The sequence below is a fragment of the Sipha flava genome, unplaced genomic scaffold (assembly GCF_003268045.1).
Source record: "Sipha flava isolate LNK unplaced genomic scaffold, YSA_version1 48_pilon_pilon, whole genome shotgun sequence".
Taxonomy (NCBI): domain Eukaryota; kingdom Metazoa; phylum Arthropoda; class Insecta; order Hemiptera; family Aphididae; genus Sipha; species Sipha flava.
The window spans coordinates 794,213-819,460 of record NW_020273306.1 but is presented as its reverse complement, the minus strand read 5'-3'; the positions used below and the strand labels follow the sequence as shown (position 1 = coordinate 819,460).

Here is a 25,248-nt window from a genome sequence, read left to right as displayed (position 1 = left end):
TACGATTTGCCGCCAGTTTTCGTAATTTTAAGCACACAACCTGCACTCTACAGCGGTTATAAATTCCCGAAATCGTATCAATTAACTTTTCGTCATACTTTGTTACCGGATAATCTAATGATGTTCTATTGTCTATAATAGTTTTAATGTTCGAGGTGAGCGTTCGAAATTTTAATAAGGCATTTATTTATTTATTCCTCCGGGAGAAAAAAAGTCATAAACAATTATAATATTATTTTTGAATCAGTGGCGACGAACCTTATATTTAAAATAGCTTGATATATTTCAAAAATGTAGGATAGGGCCGCTTAATTTTGAGCCAAAAGCTTGATTATAAAATGAAAGCCTAATATCAATAATTGTTGGGTAAAAACCACTAATCTCCTTCCTCGGTACGCCATTGTGGTGTGTTTAAATATTTTTCGCCCATAATTTTTTAGAACTTCGATGCCATTGTACTGAATCTTGCAGAGTACAATATCAGATTTGTACGTCAATGTTCCAGAACATTTTTTTTCTATATATTTCCGAGATTTTGTAACATTATATACCTATTGCTATAGTGTAATCAAATAACGATTGAAAACGTAAATTCTATAATATAAGTTAGTACAATATAATTTGTTAGTAATCGATAAAAAAAATTAATAAAAAAAAAAAAGGCAAATGTTCTCAGCTCAGCAATAGAAATCACTCTGTATATTATATTGTTCATGGTTCTCGGATACTGCGTGTGGGGATCACTTAATACAGTAATAATTGTGTTCAATGCCGAGCCGCGTCGCAATTGTTGTCAGCGTAATATTCATAGCTAACCACAGTCAGGAGTGCGTGGTAGTGTTGTGTCCTAACAGCGAATGTGCACTACACAATGTCGTCATTGTTGAGGCTGAACTGTCTGTACACGTATTATAATATTATTATTAAAAATAATAAAAAACAGTGAACATATTTAACTCATTATGATGATGTTCGGCGGAAGAAATATTATTATTGAAATATTTTTTTAACTCTTAAGGAACATAATCAGTACCGATAATCCGATCATCGTGATCAGGTAGTAAAAAAAACAAAAGCGATAATATTGACTGAAATTTAAAATTTAAAAACACTAGAATACGCTTTTATTTCCATCACAATAGTTTACTTCTGCTTGATATTTGAGTAAAACAGTGCTTTAACAATACATCTAGTCTTGAATCAATATTGTGATTGTTAAGTGTCTTTTTTTTAGCATTACATGATGCAAAACTTGTTTATTGTTTTTAAATAACAGATGTCTATTGATGTATAAAAAATGTATAAAAAAAATAATTAAATTATTTTTAGACAAACAGACATAAACAGTCTACAGCTACTTTTATTACTCTATTAAGAAAACTACGCATGCCAAACTAATGTCTTCTGTATTTCATTGTAACGGTTATTAGTGTCACGGGCTCAGATTTATAATACTATTTTTCTCACAATCAGTCAAAAACGCATTGTTATAATATCTATACAAATCTCTTGGTTCCACAGCAGAGGCGTATTTTAGGGGGTAAAATTAGGAAATATCGTTTGGATTTATGGCAAAACTCTTATAACATCAAATAAAGTTTCAATTTCGGGGTCTATTAAAATATTGGGGGGGAGGGAACTAAAACCACGCAAAACGCCTGATAATTATTATTATTAACTTTCATTAAACACAATTTAAGATATAAGGACAAATAATAAACATAAATGTAACCTAAACAAAAATTACAAATAAAGTTATTCAAATATAGATTTTTGAAAAAAATAATTTATTTTTACTTATGATATTAATCTTTTTTTTCTTAATAAACCACGAGCTCTATAATTTCCAGTGTAGACATGATGTAAAAATCATAAATGTGCTATGTTATGTAATTTATGTCAGAAATAAAAATTTCACTTATTAATTGTAATAACAAAAATAAAATAAATGTAATAACGTTAAGTGGAATATCGAAAAATGTTTAAAGTACAATATAGTTAAATATATTAGGTATCAATGTTATAAACCTAAATATCCGAAAACGAAAAAAATGGATTCCTAATTTTTCTACTTATACTCATAAATATTTTAATCGATTTTATAGTTTGGCACCGAACTAATACGTAGTATTGAGATTATTGTTCAACTTGTATAAAAAAAATGTCGAAGATAACAGACTGAATTAATGAACAGTTTCAATAATTTAATTTTTGCTTGTAATAAAAAAAATAAAATAATTAAAATATTATCAAAAATATGAGCAGGGGTGGACTAACCAGAAGAGCAAAGGGGCGATCGACTTCTGGGCTCTCAATAGTGTTATATTATTAAAAATCATATATACTGATATACAAAATATAATAACAAAATACCATAGACTATAATGCTATATACTTGAACGTATTCCATTAAATAAAAATTATCAACACAAACTCAGTATTATTTAAATCTACTTATTATAATAATCTACCTACTACTATAATATAGTCCACACAAATAATTTCAATTAAAATATCATTAAAAAAAATCAAAAAACATATTAAAAAAAAAAAAACACAACTCATCAAATAATATTGCTAACTATTGTAGTATAAAATATCAAAATAATAAATCAAACAAATTCACTAAAATTTTAAACAATAATATTAATAATGTAATAATCATTTAATTAAATATATAAATAATGGAATAAAAATCTATAAAAAAAAATCCCCCTTCTTTTAAGAATACTAACATGTATAAACTTAAATGTAATTGTAATCAATTATATATATATATATATATATATATATATATATATATAAGATAAATATACATTTAAAAATAAGATAGATATAAAAAATATATTTCTGATAAAAAATTTAAAAAATGACACAATTCATAGTTTGCTAAACATATTTTATAAATTTATAAAATAACCATAATATACATTTTGATATCAATACAGACTTAAAAATATTGAATACCTAAAATAATATTTACATTCAGTTTTAGAAGAATTATACATACACAATGAAATAAAGAAAAATAACTTTAATAATATTTAAAATGTACAAACCGATTTTAAAAATAATATCTTACATCAATATATTTTTAGTAATAATAAATAATTATAATTAAAGCATTTAATCCAAAACTGGTCATACTTAACAATTATAATAATACTCCAGGCATTAATTAATTAATTTATTATTTATATAAACTACTTATTTATTTATTTATTTATGTATTATTTTATATGTATTTTTATGAGTATCAACCATTTAATAATTTTTAATTTTTTATTATTTAATTAATTAATAATAGTTTTGAAAAGAACATAAAACCAAAACAATATATTAAAAGACAATTTTTAAAAATAAAATTAAAGAAAAAAATTATAAAATTAAATAAATAAATTAAAACTTTTAACTTAAGGATTTATGCTTTATAACATCTACTCAGTTTCTAAGATGTTCATTTAATGTTATATTATTTTTATGCTTATCGGTAGTTTATTCAGTTTATTGTGTATTTATTTAAAAACTAATTCCCATTATGGTTCTACGTCATATTATATTAGGTATATAAATAATTGTATTTCAAGGAAAATGTCATTACTTGTTATGTTTTAGAGTAAATGTCTAATACATTTATATTGATAATTGATGCAAATACAAAAAAATATGAAAGATCATGTAACAAAATCCAGCAATTATTTAGTCACTAACGGGATATTACTATATAATTAATGAGGCTATAAAAAATATAAGATTTATTTTCATGTTCTTTTTTTAATATGTACTTGTATGACTATTATTATGAATTATAAGAGATAATTCAGAAAGTTGTTTTCGTGTTTTATTTACATTTAAGCTATATTGTATAAAATATGTATCAATAAAACGTTTAAATTTAAGGTCAAAGATCATTAAATAATATTGAGATAAATACGACAGAAAATAAAAAATAAATCGATAGTTATTTTATTATAAATAGCCTTAAATCTATGATGTGCCATTGAAGTACCTAATTAATATAATAATAATCCAATATATTGAGTAAAATTCAAAATTAAATTCCAATATCACCTACAATAATTCTAGGATGCTGTTTCAAAATTTATTTTAAATAATAATTGTTTTTCAATGTAACCATTGAACAACAGTTTTAACTAATCGCGTATCCTGATTGCAAATTTTAATAACTTCCAAAGAATAATTTTATCTAATTTCTCAAATAAGTAAATAGTTATTTATCATATAAAAGCAAATTTCAGCGGATTCAACGAAATGCTGATTTAAATTAATATTTACGAGTACAAAAGTCAACAATACCTTAACCGTAAGTTATTTACTGCAATGTTATATATGCATGTTATATAGTTATTTATGCAGTTATATACTTCTATGTCTTTTTGCTAGAAATCCATTTAATAGTTCAAAAGTTAAAATATTAATTAATTAGATCGTTAAAGAACTAATAGTGTTTTAAATAACAATTATAAAATATAAACTATATTATGCATTTTACATTTTTTATTAAAATGTTAATATTATCACGTTAGAACTAATAGCTTTATAATCGTTTTATACTAATCATTTAGTAACATTTACCATCGATTTTGTAGTGCGAGGAGGTACAATTATATTCAGTGGCATATCTGACTGAACTTTATGGGGGCGGGGGAAGAGATGAATAAAAGCTCACTCTATGAGTGTGAGGCTATATTTATTTTATACCCCTCATCTAAAAAATCCTAGATATGCTTTGGGAGTTAAAACAACATTTATTGCTCCTAATATAGGTACTTGTTTTTTTTTAAATTTACATAATTTCATTTTTGAAAATTACCTAAAAACTGTAGGGTCTTAGACACATAAAATAACCATACAAAACACATTAGGTACTAAAAAAAAAATGTTTATTTAAAATATTAATCAATAATTAGTAAAATCTTGCTAAATCAAATTCTAAGTTTCTTTATAATTCTTTTAATATTATCTTAATAAATAAATATAATGTTTATCTAGATAAATATATACATTTATGGGAGAGTGGGCGATGGCCATAATCATCCCCTCTTCAAATATGCTACCGATCATATTAATATATTAAATTATAAAACTGATATTTTACTGTTTGAAAGAATAAATTAACGGTTATTAGCTTCTTTATATATATTTTTAAATAAATAATAAATAATTTCAAATTGTTAAGACTCCTAATGATTAATTTATTTTAATATTTTTTTCATAAACATAATTAAAACTTGGGTGTTCATTTGTAAATATTAATTTGAGTTACTTTTGAGCTTAATAATATACAAGTACACCTAAATTTTTAATAACAAAAAGAAAAAGCTCATTATTATAAATGGAAAACTTTTTTTTTTTCATAAACAAAAACATGTAAGTTAAGCATTGAAAAAAAACTATAAAATTCCAAATTTTCATATTTTTATTTATACTAGATTTTAATAAAAAAACAATTATGGCTTTATATATGTAAATTTATAAACTAACCGTACACAAAAAAAGTATTTAGTTAAATATTGATGAAAAATTATCAAACTTCAATTTTTATAATTATATTTATAAATGGTATTAATTTTTTTTTTTGGATTTTTAACACGGCTCCCTTCGTAACTGCCACCTCACCTCGGAGAACCGATACGCATATTTTGAATAACTCAGGTTTATACTGTAGTTAATAAAAAAAAAAATATTTACTTATTCATGTATGTATGTACTAATTTTGTGTAAGTGGTGTTATTTTTGATTGTGTGTGATTGTTCCGTTGCTCACGTAATTCTAAACAAGTACGTATGTATATATGGTAGTATATGGTATATAGTTCGTACTTTTATCATCTTTGTACATTGTAAAAACATATGTATCTATATTATATACATTGGGATTTGATTAAATTTGAATGAACTAAAATTATGTAAAATTTGTTTTCTGATTTTTAAATAATCATGTAAGTTTTTTCATATGTCTTACGGCACAAATGTATATAATTTAAAAAAAAAAATTTTCAGATGGTACCCTCTTTAAATGTCGTCTGATGATTCTTTGCACTTTTAATGATTTCGTTTTTTCTCAGTTAATTATTATTATAAATAATGTAAGCATACTTTCATCTAATTTTTTTTTAATCAATTTATCATTATCTATATCGGTGTTAGTGGATTTATTTTTTCACCAAACTGAATTATAAAACACATAACATTTAATTCTTACCATCAAAAATCATATTTCATTTTCTAGTCAAAAGGACAGAGTTATGTTATTTTATCGACTGTTTTTTGTTTTAAAAGTATTCAAAATTACAATAATTTAAAAGGTATTATATATATATTTATATAATTATATATATTAGCCAGACAAGTATATTTTTTATACTCTTTAGCTGACACAATATAATTTTCATGTTATGGTAATGAATAATAAAACATTATGTTACAACTAATTTCAATTGTATAATGTCTAATAGGTATTTTTCTTTTATTATGTATAGCTTCAATTTGTCAAAATATACTATGTTCTTTTATGTCTTTATAAGAATGATCAAGAATGATCAGCTTATATGAATAATTTTGAACTCAATTTTAATTTCAAAATATTTTTTTTTTTTTTTTTTTTAATCATGTAAAAGCATTTTTTTGTTCAACTGTAACAGTATTAAAGTAGGTATTTTATATTTATATTCTCACATTGTGGTACATTTTACTGTATAACCATTTGTGCATTTTTCTATATTTAATAAATATTTATGCCAACCATGGCCGTCATAATCACTTTTTTATCATTGTTGTATTAAAGATAATGACACATTGTTTATTATATCACATTTTACGAACTATGTTAAAATTATTATTATTTATCATTTTTGAGATATATGTCATCATACAGTTCACCACCATTTTTATTATTGTTTTATTATTTCTCAGAGTCAATCCCTTATTACAATATTATTATGTGAAGCAAAGCATATTTTAACATACAAAGTACGTGGTTCTAGTGCCCCCCAGTGATAATTGAATGCTACCCAGTGGCATCGTGTCACTAACCAACCCATTCTCATAACGATCGTAATGACAGGAGTTAATTTTCCTTGTATGTTCCTCTGATATAAAATTTTGATGAAGTGTCACCCAGTAAAAATTACTTAAAATATATTCTGATGTAAATGGACTATCCTGGACAATAATTTTATACGACTAAAATACAAAATTACGTGTAGGGGTTGATTAAGTAGCCACCATTAAGTGTCTCTTCACTAGTTATTTAAAAAATTATTTTTTTTCTTAAGATAGCGTTACATATTAGTATTTAGTTTTGTTATAAACCATGATATAATTTCATTTATAACCTTCGGGTCGGGGTTTCTGGGGTTGTACTCGTAGGAGTGGAGAAATATTTTATAAGAGGGTTGGGAAGGATCTGGATTTTTTCATTAAATTTGTAAATATCTGATGATAAATTTTGAATTCGAAACCAGTCGTAATTTTCAAATATAATAATACTTTAAGCTATGCCTTTATTTATTTCTATGCATAAACTATTTATTTTTATATATTAATTGACGAATACTAATCATTTAATATTTTAAACTCCCGTTAATTGGGGAGGAGTGATAACGTCTTAGATCTATGCGATCGGATAACTTAGTGGTAGAGTAAACACCCGGCAAGCGAGAAACTCGGGTTCGATGTCCGGCGGCTTGATCTTTGACGCTATATCGCTTGACATAATATTACTTTATGAAAAACAAAAAATTAAGTGATCAACATTTAACAAAAGAAAACATTTATTCAAAATAATATATAAAAAAAAAATACATTTAAAATTTCTTCTATAAATACTTTTTTTTCTTCTTGTTTTTAATGAATTAATTTTCCAAGATAATTTTGTTAGTATATTTTCTAACTTAAATATAAATTGTATGGTATAACAATAATTTTAACTATATTTTCATAAACCATTGATCAGCGTTTGTCAGTAAACAATTTTTTATACCCTGAAAATAGCCTTCTACGTCTACAGAAATAATAGGTGAGTGTTAAAAACTATGATATTATTTGGAAATACACTTTCGAATAGTTTGAATTGATTCATTTTCACTTTTGATATATTTGTTGAATATAACACATTTTGTACCATATTATTCGGTATAGATAAATAACATTCCAAAAACGAAAACTAAACTATGGGTTTGATAAAAATATAACTAACAAAATTTGATTATTACTGTCACAATTTGTATAAAAGCACTATATAATTAATAGAATTAATAAAATAACGTGAAAAAATTAGAATTTCTATAAAGAAAATTTATTTTTTGTTTCGCACAGAATTCAAATTTAAGGGAGCGGGTAACCAGTCCGAAGGTTATGTGTTCCAATATATGCTGGCTAAATATTCAGGTTTTATGTTAAACATGTTTTGTGTACGAAATATCGAGTATTCCAACATTTGAAATGATATATTATAAGTTTCATTAGTTTCTTACTAAAATCTATAGTAAAAAACAATTAATAAATATATATATATATAAGGTGTTTCTGCAATGTTTGAGGAAACTAGTGTATGGGTACTCTCTGGAGTGATTAAATGAAGAATGTTTTGAATTTTTTTTTCTATCTTCAAAACCTAGGTTTTATCTAATTATCTTTGGAACATTATTTGAATCTAAAAATGAATACTTGTAACATATTTCGTGCAAATTTCTCACGTGATTCGATATGTAACATCGATTTTGGGCTTGCCGCGCGTTTTTCACGCTCGAGTCGTCAGGATTAGAAAATGTGTTGTGATATATTGATTTGTATGAGGACTCTGCAAGATAAATGAAAGTGACAATTATTTTTTTGTTATTTAACATATCTGATTAATTAACATAGTTTTTATTGAATTTCAAATAGATTTTGTTTAAATATGATTATATTACAATAAAAACTGTGTTAATTAATCAGATATGTGAAATAACAATAAATAATGATCACTTCCGTTTATCATGTAGAATTCTCATACAAATCGATATGCCCATCACGTTTTCTGATCCTGGCGATTAAACGGGCGACAATCCCAAAATCGAATTCACATGAGAAATTTGCAAGAAATATATCATATTACAAGTATTCATTTTTAGATTCAAAATAATCTTCCAAAGATAATTATATAAAATCTAGGTTTTGAAGATAGAAAAAACATTTCAAAACATTCTTCATTTGATATATATTTGCACACTAGCTTCTTCAACCATTGAGTCATACATAACAACTATTTAGAAACTATATTTGTTGAATTTTTTTTGGTCATTTTTTCTTGAGAATTTTTCCAGCTTTAAAATCATTATACACTTGTCTAAAACCTTCAATATTCACTTTTCCGTCGTTATCACTTTTTTGAGATGCAATATCCCAGATAAGATTGAAAGTATCATTTGGCAAGTTTATTCCAGCGTCTTTGAATAACTTTTGTATTACTTCTTTACTACGCTCCTAAACATACAGATACACACGTATTTCATAAGATACACATAGCTTATTTTAAGCTTTTTGATTTTCATTATTATAATTAATAGTTATAATTACAAATAAATACAATAAGATTAATTTTTATTATAGTTACTATGAAAAAGTCTCTATAAGTTAATCCGTAAAGGGTAAATATTGTCGGGCTCAATACTGTCTTAACGTCCGTTTCGGATCCAAAACTATCTTGATGAGCGAACACTGCCGGCTTTACAGGTGGATAATCGTATGTACAGGTATAATCGATTTCTGAAAAAAAATCACTTTTAATTTGACGTTTCTATTAAGTATAATTGCTAAAATAAAATACAACGAAGTATACTTTTATTTGATCGGACATTTTGAGACGATCTATTCTCGTAATCGTTTTTATACGTCGAGATATATTCATGGTGGTTTTCATTTTTCAAATCCACTGAGAACATGACATTTGGATCAAGTAAATCCATAAATAAATCATATCGGACCCTATCGTTCTTAATGGCGTGTATCAAATCCAAGGCGACATCAAACAATTTCTTGTCCGGTCTGATTTGATGTTGATAACATACCTCATACACTTGTTCTCGCGGCAGCCAACCAGTAGATTCCTAAGCGTTTTGAATTATTTATTTTCTTACAATTCTCAAAGATGATAAAATTAAAATATTGATGAATCTTTAATTCAAATTTTCAAATTTTCCAAAATAACCGTAGGTAGTTTTTTTTCCTCGCAGTGAGTAAAATATAATTTAAAAGAATATTGAAGGTAGGACTATATAGTTACAAAAATTACTTAAAAAAATATATTCGTAATTAACTACAGCTATTTTTACTCCTTAAGCATCTTTACACAATAAATGTCCGGTGAATTATGTAAGCAACACGGTAATGTACTTGTCTCTATTTTACTATAATGTGCAGAAGTTATAACTAAAGTACAGAACATTGGGGAATTTTCGAAAAATTATTTTTTATTGCACATTTGGAATATGACAGGAACCACATATCAAATTTCAACTTCATATATTCTGCCATTTTCTAGATGTAGCATTCAATGAGTGGTATTCAAATTTTATATACGTTCATTGATTATAGATTTTCCCGTTTAACCCTTCACTTGTTATAATGCACATTGTTATAATAATAATAACTTATGATTGTTATCTTATGCAAGATAGACTTATGCTAAATAGTTAGCAAGGCCGTAGGAAGGCCTTGTCAAGAGGGTGTATACCAGGGGCATACTTACACCAAGGGCACGTTTTTTGTATGATAAATTTAAATAAATAAAAATGCATTGCTTATTTAAAATTGTTTGCGTGTTATATTTTTAGTTTTAATATTTTTGACTTTAGAGGGTTGATATGTCGAAGTGCAGTGCAGCAGAGGCGCAACTTGAACCAACAAATTTGGTGACTAATTTCAAAAAATAAAAAATGTAAAAGAAACTAAACTATTTTAAAAGATACTTGTAGTTATTTATGAGTTTTTTTGAGGGGAGGGGAGACAATCTTCCAATATTTAAAAAATTTTGAAGCGCAAATTTACCTTTTGCTTGAGGCGCTACTGACCCTGATAGTTAGTACGTTCTAAGCTTATGTCATTAGAATATATTGAGCCGTAACGGTGGTTACCTTGTCAAGACTTTTGTACATTTCGAGCATGGCCTTCAAATCGCGTTGCTTTTTTTTCACGGTCACCTTGGTTTTATTGATCGCCGATAATAATGCAATACGGCCCAAATACTTTTCGTCCGGTTCGTTTCTGGTTAAAACATCAACAGCTTTCAGGTACGATCTTCCTAGGAATTTTCCTTGGCGCTTGTCGATGTAAGGATACCGAACGCGTACGGTATTCCCACTGTGAGCATATTTGTCAACAATGCGTATTTCAAGGTTTAAAAATATTTTGGATCCAAAACCGTTACGCTAATTAATTCTTCAGCATTTCTTCTATACCCTATTCATTATGAGATCAGTACTCGACCGGTTTTCGTCGGCGGCGCGCAGGTCGGTTCCCGACCAAACGTACAACCCGTTGATTCAACACGTCGTTGACTATAGGGGGTCTATAGAATTGCATGCGCTTAGTCTCCACGACACTGTGCATGCAAAATGATTACGTGTATAAATGACACTAAATGTGAATCTTTATGGTACCGCGCTATACATTTTAGATTATGTTCACTCGTAAGTTGCCGATTGTAAAACAACGCAATGCTCCCATAGACAAAAGCGCTCGAGGTGAAGCCACGCCCATGCGCAGTAAGTGGACGCCGAGTACTGATCTCGTATTGAATTATGGTGTATAGTACACTATTATTGTACACATAACATTATGCTGATATTAAATCCACACACCTATTCAATATTTTCGTGACGAAATCGGTATCGTGTTTATCATTCGATGGTTTTTTAGGTTGAACGTTGTTTTTAAACCATACACCAGCCGGTAATGGTTTCGATGTTATTCCATACCGATAATCTGGATCAATGTTGGTCGTGTACCTAAAAGTAATATTCTGAACAAATAATTATCTCACTCGAGATTAATAATTAGCACTGACTTTCGATTAAACTGTTTTCCGACCCCATTCGAACGATAGGCACCCTTATAATTGTTATAATATTCTGTTTCATCTTCATCATTGCCGAACGTTTTATTTACTACTCTATTCGGAAAAATTAAATCGCGAATAGACGATTTTTGCAGACATTTATCTGCATATTTCGAAATCACAACATTAGAATTCAATCACATAATTAATCAAAATCTAGTACTTGAAATGCCAAACTTAGTATTGTTGTCTATGTGTTTTGGTAATATTGGATCGTTGAATCTTTTTTTTTTTGGCAATGTACTTGCATTTAGATAAAGTGGTAACTAGAAGAAAAATTAATCCACGAAGTCATTAATTTCAAGTGTTGACATTGTTTTTGTGTAATATACGTATTCAAACTAAGATAGTCATAAATCATCGCATAAAAGAAAAATATTCTAAGGTCTACGTAAATGTATGATATAATATGTATTATTTATCAAACTTTATGGCTAATACGTTTGCAGTTCCTTGTCATAAAAAATATACCTAGTTGTTTTTAATTTTATTTTTTTTTTTTTTTTTATTTAGCTTTTAGTATTAACTATTACAGCTCAACAATTATATTATCTACAACGTAATTAAATTAAATTAACAATAAGATATTGTATCATAATATTGAATAGGTATACAGAATAGAAAAAAAAAAAAAAAACCCAAAAATATAATAATATTAATAAGGTTAATATAAAGATAAGGGCGTATAGATTACATAAATAGGTTGAATGCAATTGTTGGTAATTGGTTGTGATAATTTATGGGGAATTCGTTGTGAGTTTGTTTATTAGGACGGTGAGAAGGGAAAGTAGAGGGTTTAATAAGATTTTTATTTCAATCAGAAATGTAGATATAGTATCAGAAGTAGTGTGTTTTGGTTGCTCTGAAGATATGTTGGCATACGTTGGACCCACTTTGGTGTTGTTGCCATGATGACGAGTACGAGCTTCTTGCCTTTGAGTATCTGGCATTTTTTTTTTTTTTTTTTTTTAATTTTATAATTTTAACACAAACCCCGGTTCTTATTCAATAAAGTGTTTAGGAAAAACATATTTGAAATAAAAATAATAGTAAATTCTGGTGAAAATAATTTATTTATCTAAACTAAAACCACGAAAGACTTTTTGCTCACATTTCTTCTGATCATATGAGAAAATAGTAAAAATAATCATTATTGGTAAAATGATACTTTTGATAATCTTTAAAAACTTTTTACAGAAAATTATATTTTGGTTTAAATTTGCATTGAGTTTTATAGTCATTAAAGGTAAACGTATTTGTTTAAAATGATAATTTTATTATTTTTATTATTAAAAATAGTTTATTTATAATCCAAACAAACAAGGTATAATGAGTAAGTATGATGGTAGAGGATATATTTTTAATTATAGGATTTGAATGAGCGCGAAGCTTTAAGTGAAATTTTAAGTAATAGAATTTAGCTAAGTCGTTGAGGGTTGGGTATGTTCAGGTATTTGTGGAGGTTTTTGTTGGTAACATACCAAGGGGCAGCTTTTATAAGGCGTATTATTATATATTTATTAGGCAATTTATAAGGAATATGAATTGGAATGATTACAGGGTTTTAATGTTTGATGGTTTTGCTGGCCCTCATAGATGGATGCCGTAAAGCCAAGCTGAAAGAATTATAGATTTGTATATCGTAAGTTTGTTGGCTAGGGAAATCTTCGATTTTAATAGATGTCTTAGAAGATGCAGTCTAAAGTTCACTGAATTTATTAATAAGAAATATGGTGAAACTTTTTTAGTTTGAAGAGTAGCCCTTCATGATCAAAAGCCTGTGAGATGTCCAGAAACACAGTGGGGCAGAATTATTTCTTCTCTAGTGCGTTGGAGATTTTGTCGAGTGCGTTGAAGTTGGTGGATAGTCGAGTGATGGGCTCTGAAACTGAATTGGGTGAAATGTGGGATGAAAATGATTATTAAAAAAATGTATTTTTGATCTTTATTTTACTTTTAAAAAAATCGAAAATTACGTAAGTTAAGTAACATCTGTCAAATATTATCTGTACATATTAATTGTTGAAGTAATAAAACTTTTAGCGTCGATTTATTTCTTAATTAAGTGTAAAAAAAAAATCAGTATAGTTAACCTCACGGATAATCTAAACACTTGTTCCGAATTCGTATAAAAAATATAATAGAAACTCACGGATTCATTTTCTTGTTGCTTTGAATAGTATTGTGGAAATTGTAAGTAATTTAATCCATGAATACATTTATCAACCATTTTTATGAAATTTTGAATAATAAAATAATTAATAATTTTGAAGAAAAACTTTTTATATTAATAAAATAGAAAGAAACATCACAATATAATGAAATATGTTGCTAGGTAACATTCCAATACATAATTGTTTGGGACAGATGCGTTGTACGAGGTGTGACCAATAAATAATGGCTCACTTTTTAGCCGCGTTTGTGGTTACACTGTAAACATAAATCGTTGGTCGGTTAATCCCCTTCTAACGATACATGTGCTCACGACTTTCATTCGTTTGATAGATCTCTAAGTGTACTGTGTTTTCGAAAATGTGTTTGTAAGGCGTGTAACAAATATGGAACGACGTAATATTGAACAGCGGTAGGCGATTGAATTTTGCGTAGAACTCGGCGAATATATTATGGAAAAGTATGGTAAAATGATCAAAGTGTTCGGTGATGAAGTCCTGAGTTGTGTTTAGGTATTTTGATAGTATAAAGATTTTAAAAATGGTCGTGAGAGCGTCGGGAATAAACCACCAAGTGAGAGAATGGTTGAATCTCGAATTGACGACTATATTTAGTGTATGCGCACTCTCAAACATCAATATCGGTGGCTAGCCGTTCGAATTTGGCTGATGAACTTAATTTGAAACAAGAAACCGTCAGAATAATGTTGATTGATAATTTGTCCACGAAAAATATGGTACCGGAGAACCTTTCGGCGGAACTAATATATGAGTAAATGTCCATTTCATAGGATTGTCTGGAACAGGTTGAAGCTGTTCTCGATCGTGTAATGAAATTGGTGATGAAAGTTCATATTTTCAGTACGATCCAGAAACATAACGGCAAAGTCAAAAGTGGCTGTCTCCTAGTAAAACCAGTCCGAAGAATTATAATATTAATATATATATTTTTTTTATCATAAAATGTATAACATTGATTAATGTGCATTGTATAACATTTTTAATATATTTTATTATTATTTTTAATGATAACCGATTATCGCATCAAATCATTTTCAGTTAAATGTGATATGAATACGACTGATAACATATAAAACGAATTATTACTAAAAAGGTCCCCTAACACTACCGCGGTGGCGATATTAAATACGCAGACCTGAAAACATTGCGGCTGTGGCAATGGCGATTTTTATCCAGTATAAACATAATATATTTATATATTACATACATTAATTGTATAGTTAATTAATTAATTCCTATGTCATTGATAAATTGACGATTTATCTATATAGTACGTCAGTAGGTACGGTATTAAGTACTTACACTATATACATATTATATTCATCAGTAGCGTAGCCAGGATTTTTAAATAGGAGGGGCTAATTACTTTTTTGGATAAGTACGGTAAGAGAGGATATGAGAATTCACCCTTAAGCCCCCCCCACCATCTACCACCAAGTTTTTAAATGTAATTCAAGCATTTTAGTAAAGTTTTAAAAATATTTATTAATATATAATTTATAATAATAATAATAATTTTGGTTTTAATGTTCAGTCACTTGCTCTACTCTGACAGCTGCATCCTCTAGGTGAATTTCTGGTAAATTCAGTTATTATTTCACTTTCATCGAATTGCTCTTTTTTATTAATTTGGAATAGTATTTTGACTCCATTGTTGCCTCCGTATGAACAGCTCAGCTCAGATTGTAGACGAGGTATCATCACGGAGATCTTGAACATATATTTTAACAGCTTTTATAATATTTTCATCGTCATACATATTTAAATTAGCCAGAATAAATCCTTCAAGTGGCATAACATCAATAAGCCTTTGAAATTAAAACGAGCATCCATTGATTCTATTAAATAGTCAAGAAAAGAAATAAAAGTAGAACATTTAAAATATATTTCTGGATTTTCAGAAATAAAATTTTCTCTCTGAGTTTGCCTTTTACATACGCATTTTTATTTCAATATTAACACTTTTTCCCATGTTAACAACGTCATTAAATATTTGATAGTAACTCGCTACAACCTTGCATGATAATCATCAAAAAGATAGTGATAATCATGGTAGAAACTAGAAATATTAGTAATCTGTAATATCTACGCCAAAGACAAACACCTGTTATTCGTTAATCGTCAAAATTTAGTTAAAACCAAAGGTTTAGAATACTTAAATAAAAATAGTAGTATACTAGTTTAGTACATAGATACACTATACATATAAACACGGCCCATGGGGGGAGGAGCTATAGCCCCCTTGACCCCCTCCCTTGGCTACGCCACTGATATTCATTATATATATATAAGTATATATAATATTGTATTGATTATTTTTATATGAATTATTTTTAATTAAGTTAAATAGTATATTAAACTATAACTTGAATAATTTCTAGGAAATGAAGCCTAGATTAATATACACCATATATATTAGATAGTATAGGTACTATTAGCGCATATTTGATAAGTCAATTGAAAATACCGCTGCGCGGTGGCGGTAAAATCGAACATGCTGCGGTTTTTATAAATATCGTAGCGGCGATATTTTACCGCGGCCTAATTACCGCTGCAGTGTACGGACTCCCATTACAATACGTGTATACAAATTTAACTAAATTTAAATTTAATTTAAGAGTTCAAGGTATACTTTTATATAATCTGTCGTATAAGATGTAACATATATATATATATTCATTTTTTGTGGTATGGTACCTATCTACTTGTATAGACAAGAAAAAAATTGTACCTAATAAAACTGTTTAATAAAATTTACTTAAATCATTATTTGGTATGATTTTTTAATTGAACAAAACACTTTGAAATTGTATACTGTTAAACCCTAGGATAAACATTCTTCTTCTTCTTCTTTACAAATTTGTAATCAACCATTAAGATTATACAGTCAAACATAGATCTTGTCACTTCCTCTAATCTATCACTAAAACATGCCATTCGGCGGCATTTGGATCCAGCATTTGTATATCCTTCCTGACTTGGCCCTCCCATTTTAGTCGTAGTCACCCCGAAAGTCTCTTTCCTTAAAGAGTCCTACATTGAACCATTCGAATTAAAGTTCCTTCTTTTCTCCATGCATGTCCTGCCTATTGGAGTCTCCTTTTTTTGTTTTTCTAATTATATCATATTATACCCCGTGATTTCATCTATATACGGCCCGAAAATTCGTCTTAATTTTTTTTTTCGAAAATCAGCAGTCTCGTTCTGCTTTCCGTAATGTCCACACTTATTATCAGTACATTACCACTGGACAGATGAAATGCGATACAGTTGTATATTCTTCAATTTCGTTCTCGCCTTTAACAACTTATTTAGTCGGTAATATTAATTATCGGATTGAAATTTCGCTTTTATTTCAGTAAGTTCATGATTTTTTTGTGTTATTATCGATCATAAATATATGAACTCTTGTAACTCTCTGAAACTTGTGCTGCCCAATTTCTAAAAATGGGTGAACATGATCTGCGTTCTCACCTCTCCGCTCGATTATATACTCAGTTTTTTCAGCATTTATTTCTAAACCTACTTTTGGCCGTATCTAATAGTTATCCCGTTTGCTCACTGAGATTTTCTTTACTTTCTGCTAGTATTTCAATGTCGTCTGCGTAGGCCAATACTTCGATTATGCAATCTCCCAAACACACCATAATAAAATCAATAACTGTTGATCTAATTAAAGAGGTTGAAAGTAGATGAGAAGATATCATCAAAAAAAAGTTTTACTTTATATACTAGTAATCATGAATAACTGTATTTAAATCACATACATATGTGCAGTGTTTGATTTTTATAATCAAGACAATATCATAATTAAAATGGAACAGTTTTGCCCGTACATTTTAGTAGTGTTTTCACTCATTGAGATAATAGAAGAAAACACTTGGAATAAAATAAAAAGATATAATTTGCGTATAGCTTAATACCACCTCCCTCAATCCAAAAAATTTATTTTAACTATCTACAAAACGGGTTTAATATTAATTTATTTAACCGTTTCTTATTTTTTGCAACTAAAATTTTGCAATTCGGTCATCTTATTATTAAAAATTCACAATGTATTAAATTAAACATATTATTAGATAAAATGAACGTTTAAATATTTTTAAAAATGATTAATTATTATTCTTGTATATTTGTAAACAAAAAAAAAACATACTAATAATATTAATGTTATAAATGTTTAAAAATATGGTAGAGAAATTGTTATTTCAACAATTTTTAATCATAAAATATTAGTAATTTAGTCATTATTCTACACATTTATTGAGTACTTATATTAGCTATTTCATTATTTTCTAAATATTATAATGAGATTCGGTGAGTGTAAAGTCACTTGAATTTTTGATTTTTTTTAAATTTTATTCAATTATAGTTTGATAATGTGATGACATAATAACATTTTAATGTAATTTACTTATTTAGATGCATTTTTTCAAGTCTACCTTCGAATTTGCAATTGTTCGTTTGTTCACTTTTTCGGTCATGTCTCGATTAAAATCATTCTCTCTCCTCATCAACTAAACTTAAAGTACGACATAAAAATCATAAAAAATTAATTTTTGCGTTTTTTATCTTTTAATTGTAATATTTATAGAGCTCCACATTCATGGTATATACATTTACTAAATTGTTTAAAGTTAGACTCTCTAGAATTACGTCGAAATAAATTAGATTTAATATTTCTGTATAAACTAATTAATAACCTTATAGATAGTTCTGAACTATTGTCAATAATTAATTTTAAGGTAATTAATTGTAATTTAAGGAATAGTAACTTGTTTTACAAGTTTCCAACTTCTACTAGTTTAATATCAAACTCGCCAATTAATCGAATATTGAAATTAGCAAATAAGTATAATATAGATTCATTTGTAAATAGTTTATATGAATTTAAAAGAAATGTTAACCTAGTAGTTAAATTATTTATTGTATATTAGTATAATATGATTGTAATTAGACCTAACAGTCTGTATGAAATATATAAATAAATAAATAAAAATTAATACAAAACTCGTATTTTTACTAGCTCATAATAATACTTAGCAAACCTTTACATTAAGATGTAATAAAAAAACTTTAAAATTACAGATTTACAGATTTACAAACAAAAAAATTATATTTGAAATTATTGATGAATCAACGTAAAAATTTAGCGGAAAATAAATAATTTTGAAATTATTTAATGCATAGGAATTTTAATTTATATCATTTAGACTATTCAGTATAACTTTCAAAATTAAATTCTACGATCTTATAATCTTGAAGAAAACGATTTTGAAGAATAACATATACTAATTAACTCATTAAATTCAAGTATAAATCAGTCATGGATATTTAATTCACATCTATAAAATTATCTTTAACATACGAGTACAAGAACTATTCAGGTGTATGTGGATAAAAAAATAACATACATTTACAATCCTTTAAAACTTTTAGATATATACTTTTCATAAAAAACTGTTCTTTAGCATTGAAAAGTAATACAACAATTTAGGCACATATGTTTTATTATTAAACATTAAAAAATAATATATTATTAACAAAAACAGCTGGTAAAATTAGAAAAGAGTAACAAAAAAAAAAAAAAAATACAGAACAAAATATGCATATATAATAAATAATAAAACAGTTCATAAAATTTCAAAATAAACACTATAGGTTAATTATTAAATTGTTAGCTCATAAGTTAGCAAAAATCACTGTTTTTTTTCCATATTTTTTAAAAAAAAAAAAATCGTTTTTTCAAATTATTATTATTTAAAATAAAAATCATTCTGATATCTTGTAATGCAAAGCCGCAACGCGAATAATTAATAAAAATGAACTGCTGCGCTGGTTATTGTTTGTAGGGAGGTAAAGCCCACAGAGTGGTTGTCTTGTCGGCGCTGGTACTCAAAAACGAAAAGTCCGTGGGATGCCATCGGCCTGATATTACTTTGTCCTGGTGTTGAGCGACCACCACACTCGGCAACGAAGTCGTCAAATCACCTGTAAAACATAACACAAATCACCATGTTATTATATTAGAAGTTGTATTTATTGTTCATTCTATAAACGGATGATGGATTATCGCATTTCATAAACTAACGTTGGTTGAAATGATAACACTTCAATATAATTTCTCAAAATATGGGAAATTAGATAGAACAATATTTGTAATTAACAGTGTACAAAAATGCACTTTAATTTTTGTTTAATATTCAAATTATCATTGATTCACGCATAAAAAATAATCGTGCAGTTTATAGTAAAAGTTCGCGAGAACTCGTTCGTGGTTTAGGTTTAGGGTCACCGATGAATTACGGAGCTATAACCACAGATGCATACATACTGTATGTATGTATATTATCATGACGACCGTTAACAATTCCTATACCACATTGCGCATGTTCACGGATTTTTTAAAATTAATACCGTGAAAAACAAAAAAAAAAAAAACAGTTTTTTTTAACTTAACAATCGTCAATGGTGATGATTAGATTACGGTTTTAAAACAATAAAAAACTAAAGAAAAGCATACAAAAAAAAAGCAATAAAGCTGTATAAATTTTCAAAATAAGTTTAAAAAAGCATTAAAAATAGGTTCTAAAAAAAAAAATTAATAAATAATTTTCGACAATTTGTTAATGACTATGGCATATGGTGTTCAACAAAAACTAAATTGTAATTTCATATTAATTACACTACTAAGCAGCAGAGCTTATTGTAAGGATTTTTACCTACTACCCAAACACACTGAAAAGTTTGTTGTATGAAATTTATTTGGATTATAATACTTATCTGTTTCCCAAATAAATTGTATATTGATATTTTAGAATTTTGACCATCGCGTGGTAAAATATTAAAAAAATACGGATCTTTTCCGTTATACGTATACCATTATTTAAATTTAAATTTCATAGATTAATCAATCATCGAAGTAGTAAGAATTATAAACTTACATAATTATTACTTATAAGGCACTAGGTTGGGTTTAAAAATTACACAAATTTCAAATACTCAGTAGAAATTCAATCAATCTATAAGGAAAATTATATTTTTGTAAGGTGCCCATATTATATGATATATTAAAATATATTAAATATATGATATATATTCATAAAGTCAACTGCCCTTTTGATTTTTCCTACTATCCAATTTGGATCATACTAGTCATGTAGCTTATGTTCCTAAAAAACGCCATGATGACATTTTGTAGTAGTAAACTGTTTCTTTTTTTTTTTTGTATTTTTTCGCGCGCTTATTACAGTTAAAATTTTCATGGGTATGCATGGAGTGAATTTTGTAGAAAAATAAAAATTTTAAGAACAATAAAATAAGAAAATTCATAGTGTTCTACGTTATATATATAAACGTTTCTATATAGTTTTATATTTCAAAAACAAATTAACATAACCTTTAACTAATATATATCACTATATATAAATTAATAAAATACCGAGTTAATGTAATAAGTTTATTCGGTCATATTTCCTTCGGTCCTAATTAAGGCACACCACTGACACTCAATTTTATATGCACAGTAAAGTAGTTAGGAACTATAAAGTTTAAACATTAACCCGTGTACTTGAAAAATCATGCAAAATACACCAAGTCGAGAATCATACATTAGGAACAGATACGTTAATCAATTCACCAAAATTCTTGATATTTCTAAATCACGCTATGATTTAGGACTGATTCGCCGGAGACAAAACAAATAATACGATCATTATCGTATTATTACGTATAATTACGTATAATAATCGTATCATTACGCTTACTGAAATTATTTATAAGCTTAATATTGGATATAATGTATGTTTCGCTGTGTATCTACATATGTGTTTTCAAGTTTATAGTTACTAAAGTTTCGACGAAAGTTTTTATTAAAGTGAAAATATAGTATCTCTTCTACCACAATTGACAAATGTAACAAGACTATGCAATAGATGCTTAAATGGAGTAACAATAATTATAATATTTACCTTGCAAATCGGTGAGTACCAGTTTGTTGTCATATCCACCAGTCAGAAGATAATAAGCGCTGGGTGAAAACCGCAGCGAGCGCACATCGGCCGAGTGTGGCTTGAAGCACTGCAAACTCCTGGAACCCCGGATGTCGTACAGGACACACGCCGAGTCCTCGTGACCACTGACCAACAGCCGGCCGGACGGTTCGACGCAGACGGCTGCCACCGGAGATCCTTGCTGAAAAACGTATAGAAAAAAACCGATTAATTCAGTATAACACGGAGTCTAATTATACTACGTGCACACCACAGACAATAATAATAACTAAAAAACTAGTATGTTAACACAAAAGTTTTTCTTTTTTTTTTGTTCGTTAAAACTGAATTACTTCAATTGATATGAATATAATAATAAGTATTGTTTTTGAGATGAAGCAATTATCAGTGAATGATATTTGGTTCATATATTACACTAACAAGGGATTTAAACAATGTATTTGGTGTTTTTTTTTTAAAATTTTTTAAATTATTTTACCACATATTGGTACGTATATATGTTTTTATCGATTCGGCCCAAGAATAGGTATTTATTTACAAATGTATTTCGTTACTTTCTACATTATATACTAGTGATTAAAAGATTGGCCGTGTGACCAGATACTGCGCTTTTACACTAGATATAAATCAATGATCGTGTCTTCTTTCGTTCTCTTTCAGTCATTCCGTCCTGACGACTGCAGCATATTTTTAAAGACAATCGTGATGTACATGAAATTATGCGTGTACAGCGTGTAGATCGTGCCGAACATTTTTACCACGCGAGTGATTCTAAATGAATGCTCATACGTATTTCGAGGGCAAGTAGTGAATTGAAGTCAAAACATTGAGCATTTGGATTTCATCAAATATAAAAGGAAAAATAAGAAAATAAATTATATAATTTGTGCGATTTTAAGGTAAAGAGTAATATGTATTCAAGTTTCCAGGAACAATAGCGTGCAGCTACCTATAAGACTATTCTTATGACGTAAATCTCATTTCGTCCTTTCAAACGCTTTAACCAAAGATTTATGGACCATAAAAGCATTGTCCTAAATAATCAAACTACGATCCTATACTAAATTGCCAGTAATATTTTGTTGCCAGTTCCCTCCTCCCAGTAAAAAATAAAAATATGCAATTTAACACGCAATTCACATATTCGTAAGACCAAAAAGATTTTATCCATATCTCCAAGAGCATCTGAAAATAATATTTTTCCTTCATTATTGTTAATAGACAACATAACTAAAACAAATTCTTTGTTCACGGTTTAATTGATTTACATTTTGAATAGCCAGTAATAGCTGGTATTATCCGTAATATGTCTCTCTTAAATATTCAATATTCATTTCTGTCCTATTTAGGTTTATAGATAAAAGAAAACCAAAATGAATGAATTGGCTCAATACAACTTTAACCTTTTTGTTTAGTTCAAATAATGTTTCTTCAGAATTAGTATAATTTGATGACAGTTTCTGTAGTTTTTGATGAAATATACCTTCAGCCATACTTTCATGATAATTTTGCTAAAGGATCAATAATTCGACAAAACCTTAGCATGGTAGTAAATAAAAGTCTGTACGATTTAGTGTATTTGGCGGCAGGATTTAAAGTTGCAAAAATGGGGAAGAGGGACTCTAATCCATATATTATTTTCAGTGTTCCATAAAGTTCCATACAATAACTAGATTATTAATTAAAAATAGGTATATACATATATATATTATGAGGTGTTTTAGTGAAAATGTTCCTCCACAAAATATTAAAGTGCTGTAAAAATGTTTAAACTTGTTAATTACTTACTAATCATTTAAATAACAGATTGATAACAGATTATAAATACCTTTAAATAAAACAAAAAAAAATTAAATATATATATATAAGTATATAATATTATATAATTTATAATTTGTATTTAATATTAGTTTTATTTATAGAATATTATTTAACATCTAATGACATCAACTAAATTGCAAAACCAATTTTTCAACTATTTTATTGTGTATAATTATTTTTAACAGTTGATCGTTTCAGTTAACTTTTCGAGAAATGTTAAAAGTAGCGCTTTAAAAGCGCTGTAAGAGGTAGGAGGACTGAGTCCTCTTGCGTCCCCTCCATTTAAACCCTGATTATCGAATGCTTTATACAGCGAACAGCGTTGTCTTACACACAGAAAGAAATTGTCAAATAACGAAAATCATATGACTGATAACAATGGTGGTGGCAGATAGAGTGTGAGGACGCTAGACGGAGGGGGAGCACAACACGTTTGTCGTATCAAAATTTGATTGTATCATAGAAATTGTATTAACCAAGTTATATCAATAAATTATACACATAAACCTTCTTTGGTCAATTGTCAATCTAACAATGTAAACCGCATCGAAATACATTCAGCTGTTTCGGAGTTTATCCCGAACAGAAAAAAAGAGACTTAATTGTATACTATGTACTTCAATTGATCGATAATCATACAAACAATAACTGTACATATTAAATTTAACTTTTTTATATTAAATGCTTGTACTTTAATAATAATGTAGTGTTAATAATAAACGTATCCTGTACATGTAAAATAACGTACAATTTTAGTAAAAAAAAGTTTTTTGACCAAAAGATACATGAACATTTTATAAATACTTAAGTGAAACGTGGATATTAATTAAGATATTGAGAACCGCTATAAAACACTTGAAAATATTCACATATTGCACATCGAATGTTATAAAAAAAAAACAAATTATGATAACAGAAACCATTAAAAAAGTTATGGTTTTTATTAATTATTAGCAGTAGTGTAAATAACTTATTATTATTCATTGTTGTGTCTCTATATTGTATTATATGTTAGTGTTAAATTCACCGTTATTTAAAGAAAGGAAGCTTTAAACAAATGTGAAATGAAATATCTCACGGAGTACGAGTAGTTTTTGATTTGA

The 25,248-nt window shown here is 27.5% G+C and overlaps 2 protein-coding genes across 6 annotated transcripts in view; both read right to left on the bottom strand.

The window, feature by feature from the left end:
• Positions 1-8,922: 8,922 nt before the first annotated feature.
• LOC112690113 lies at positions 8,923-14,332 on the bottom strand (the record flags this gene model as incomplete). The annotated part of the gene is made up of 8 exons (XM_025564039.1): positions 8,923-9,488; positions 9,619-9,770; positions 9,844-10,111; positions 11,138-11,363; positions 11,864-12,010; positions 12,070-12,223; positions 12,284-12,386; positions 14,273-14,332. Coding segments are annotated over 8 exons (1,296 nt in total), but the record flags the coding sequence as incomplete, so codon positions are not given.
• A 5,707-nt stretch (positions 14,333-20,039) lies between these two features.
• The window catches only part of LOC112690129 (WD repeat-containing protein 47), a 60,479-nt gene continuing 55,270 nt past the window's right edge, over positions 20,040-25,248 (bottom strand). For all 5 annotated transcript variants that reach the window (XM_025564060.1, XM_025564059.1, XM_025564061.1 and 2 more), the window contains 2 exons: positions 22,283-22,505; positions 20,040-20,303 (listed from right to left, as the gene is read on the bottom strand). In XM_025564060.1, coding sequence (XP_025419845.1) covers positions 20,152-20,303; positions 22,283-22,505 — 375 coding nt within the window. In that variant the 3' untranslated portion in view covers positions 20,040-20,151. The remainder of the gene's footprint in view (positions 20,304-22,282; positions 22,506-25,248) is intronic.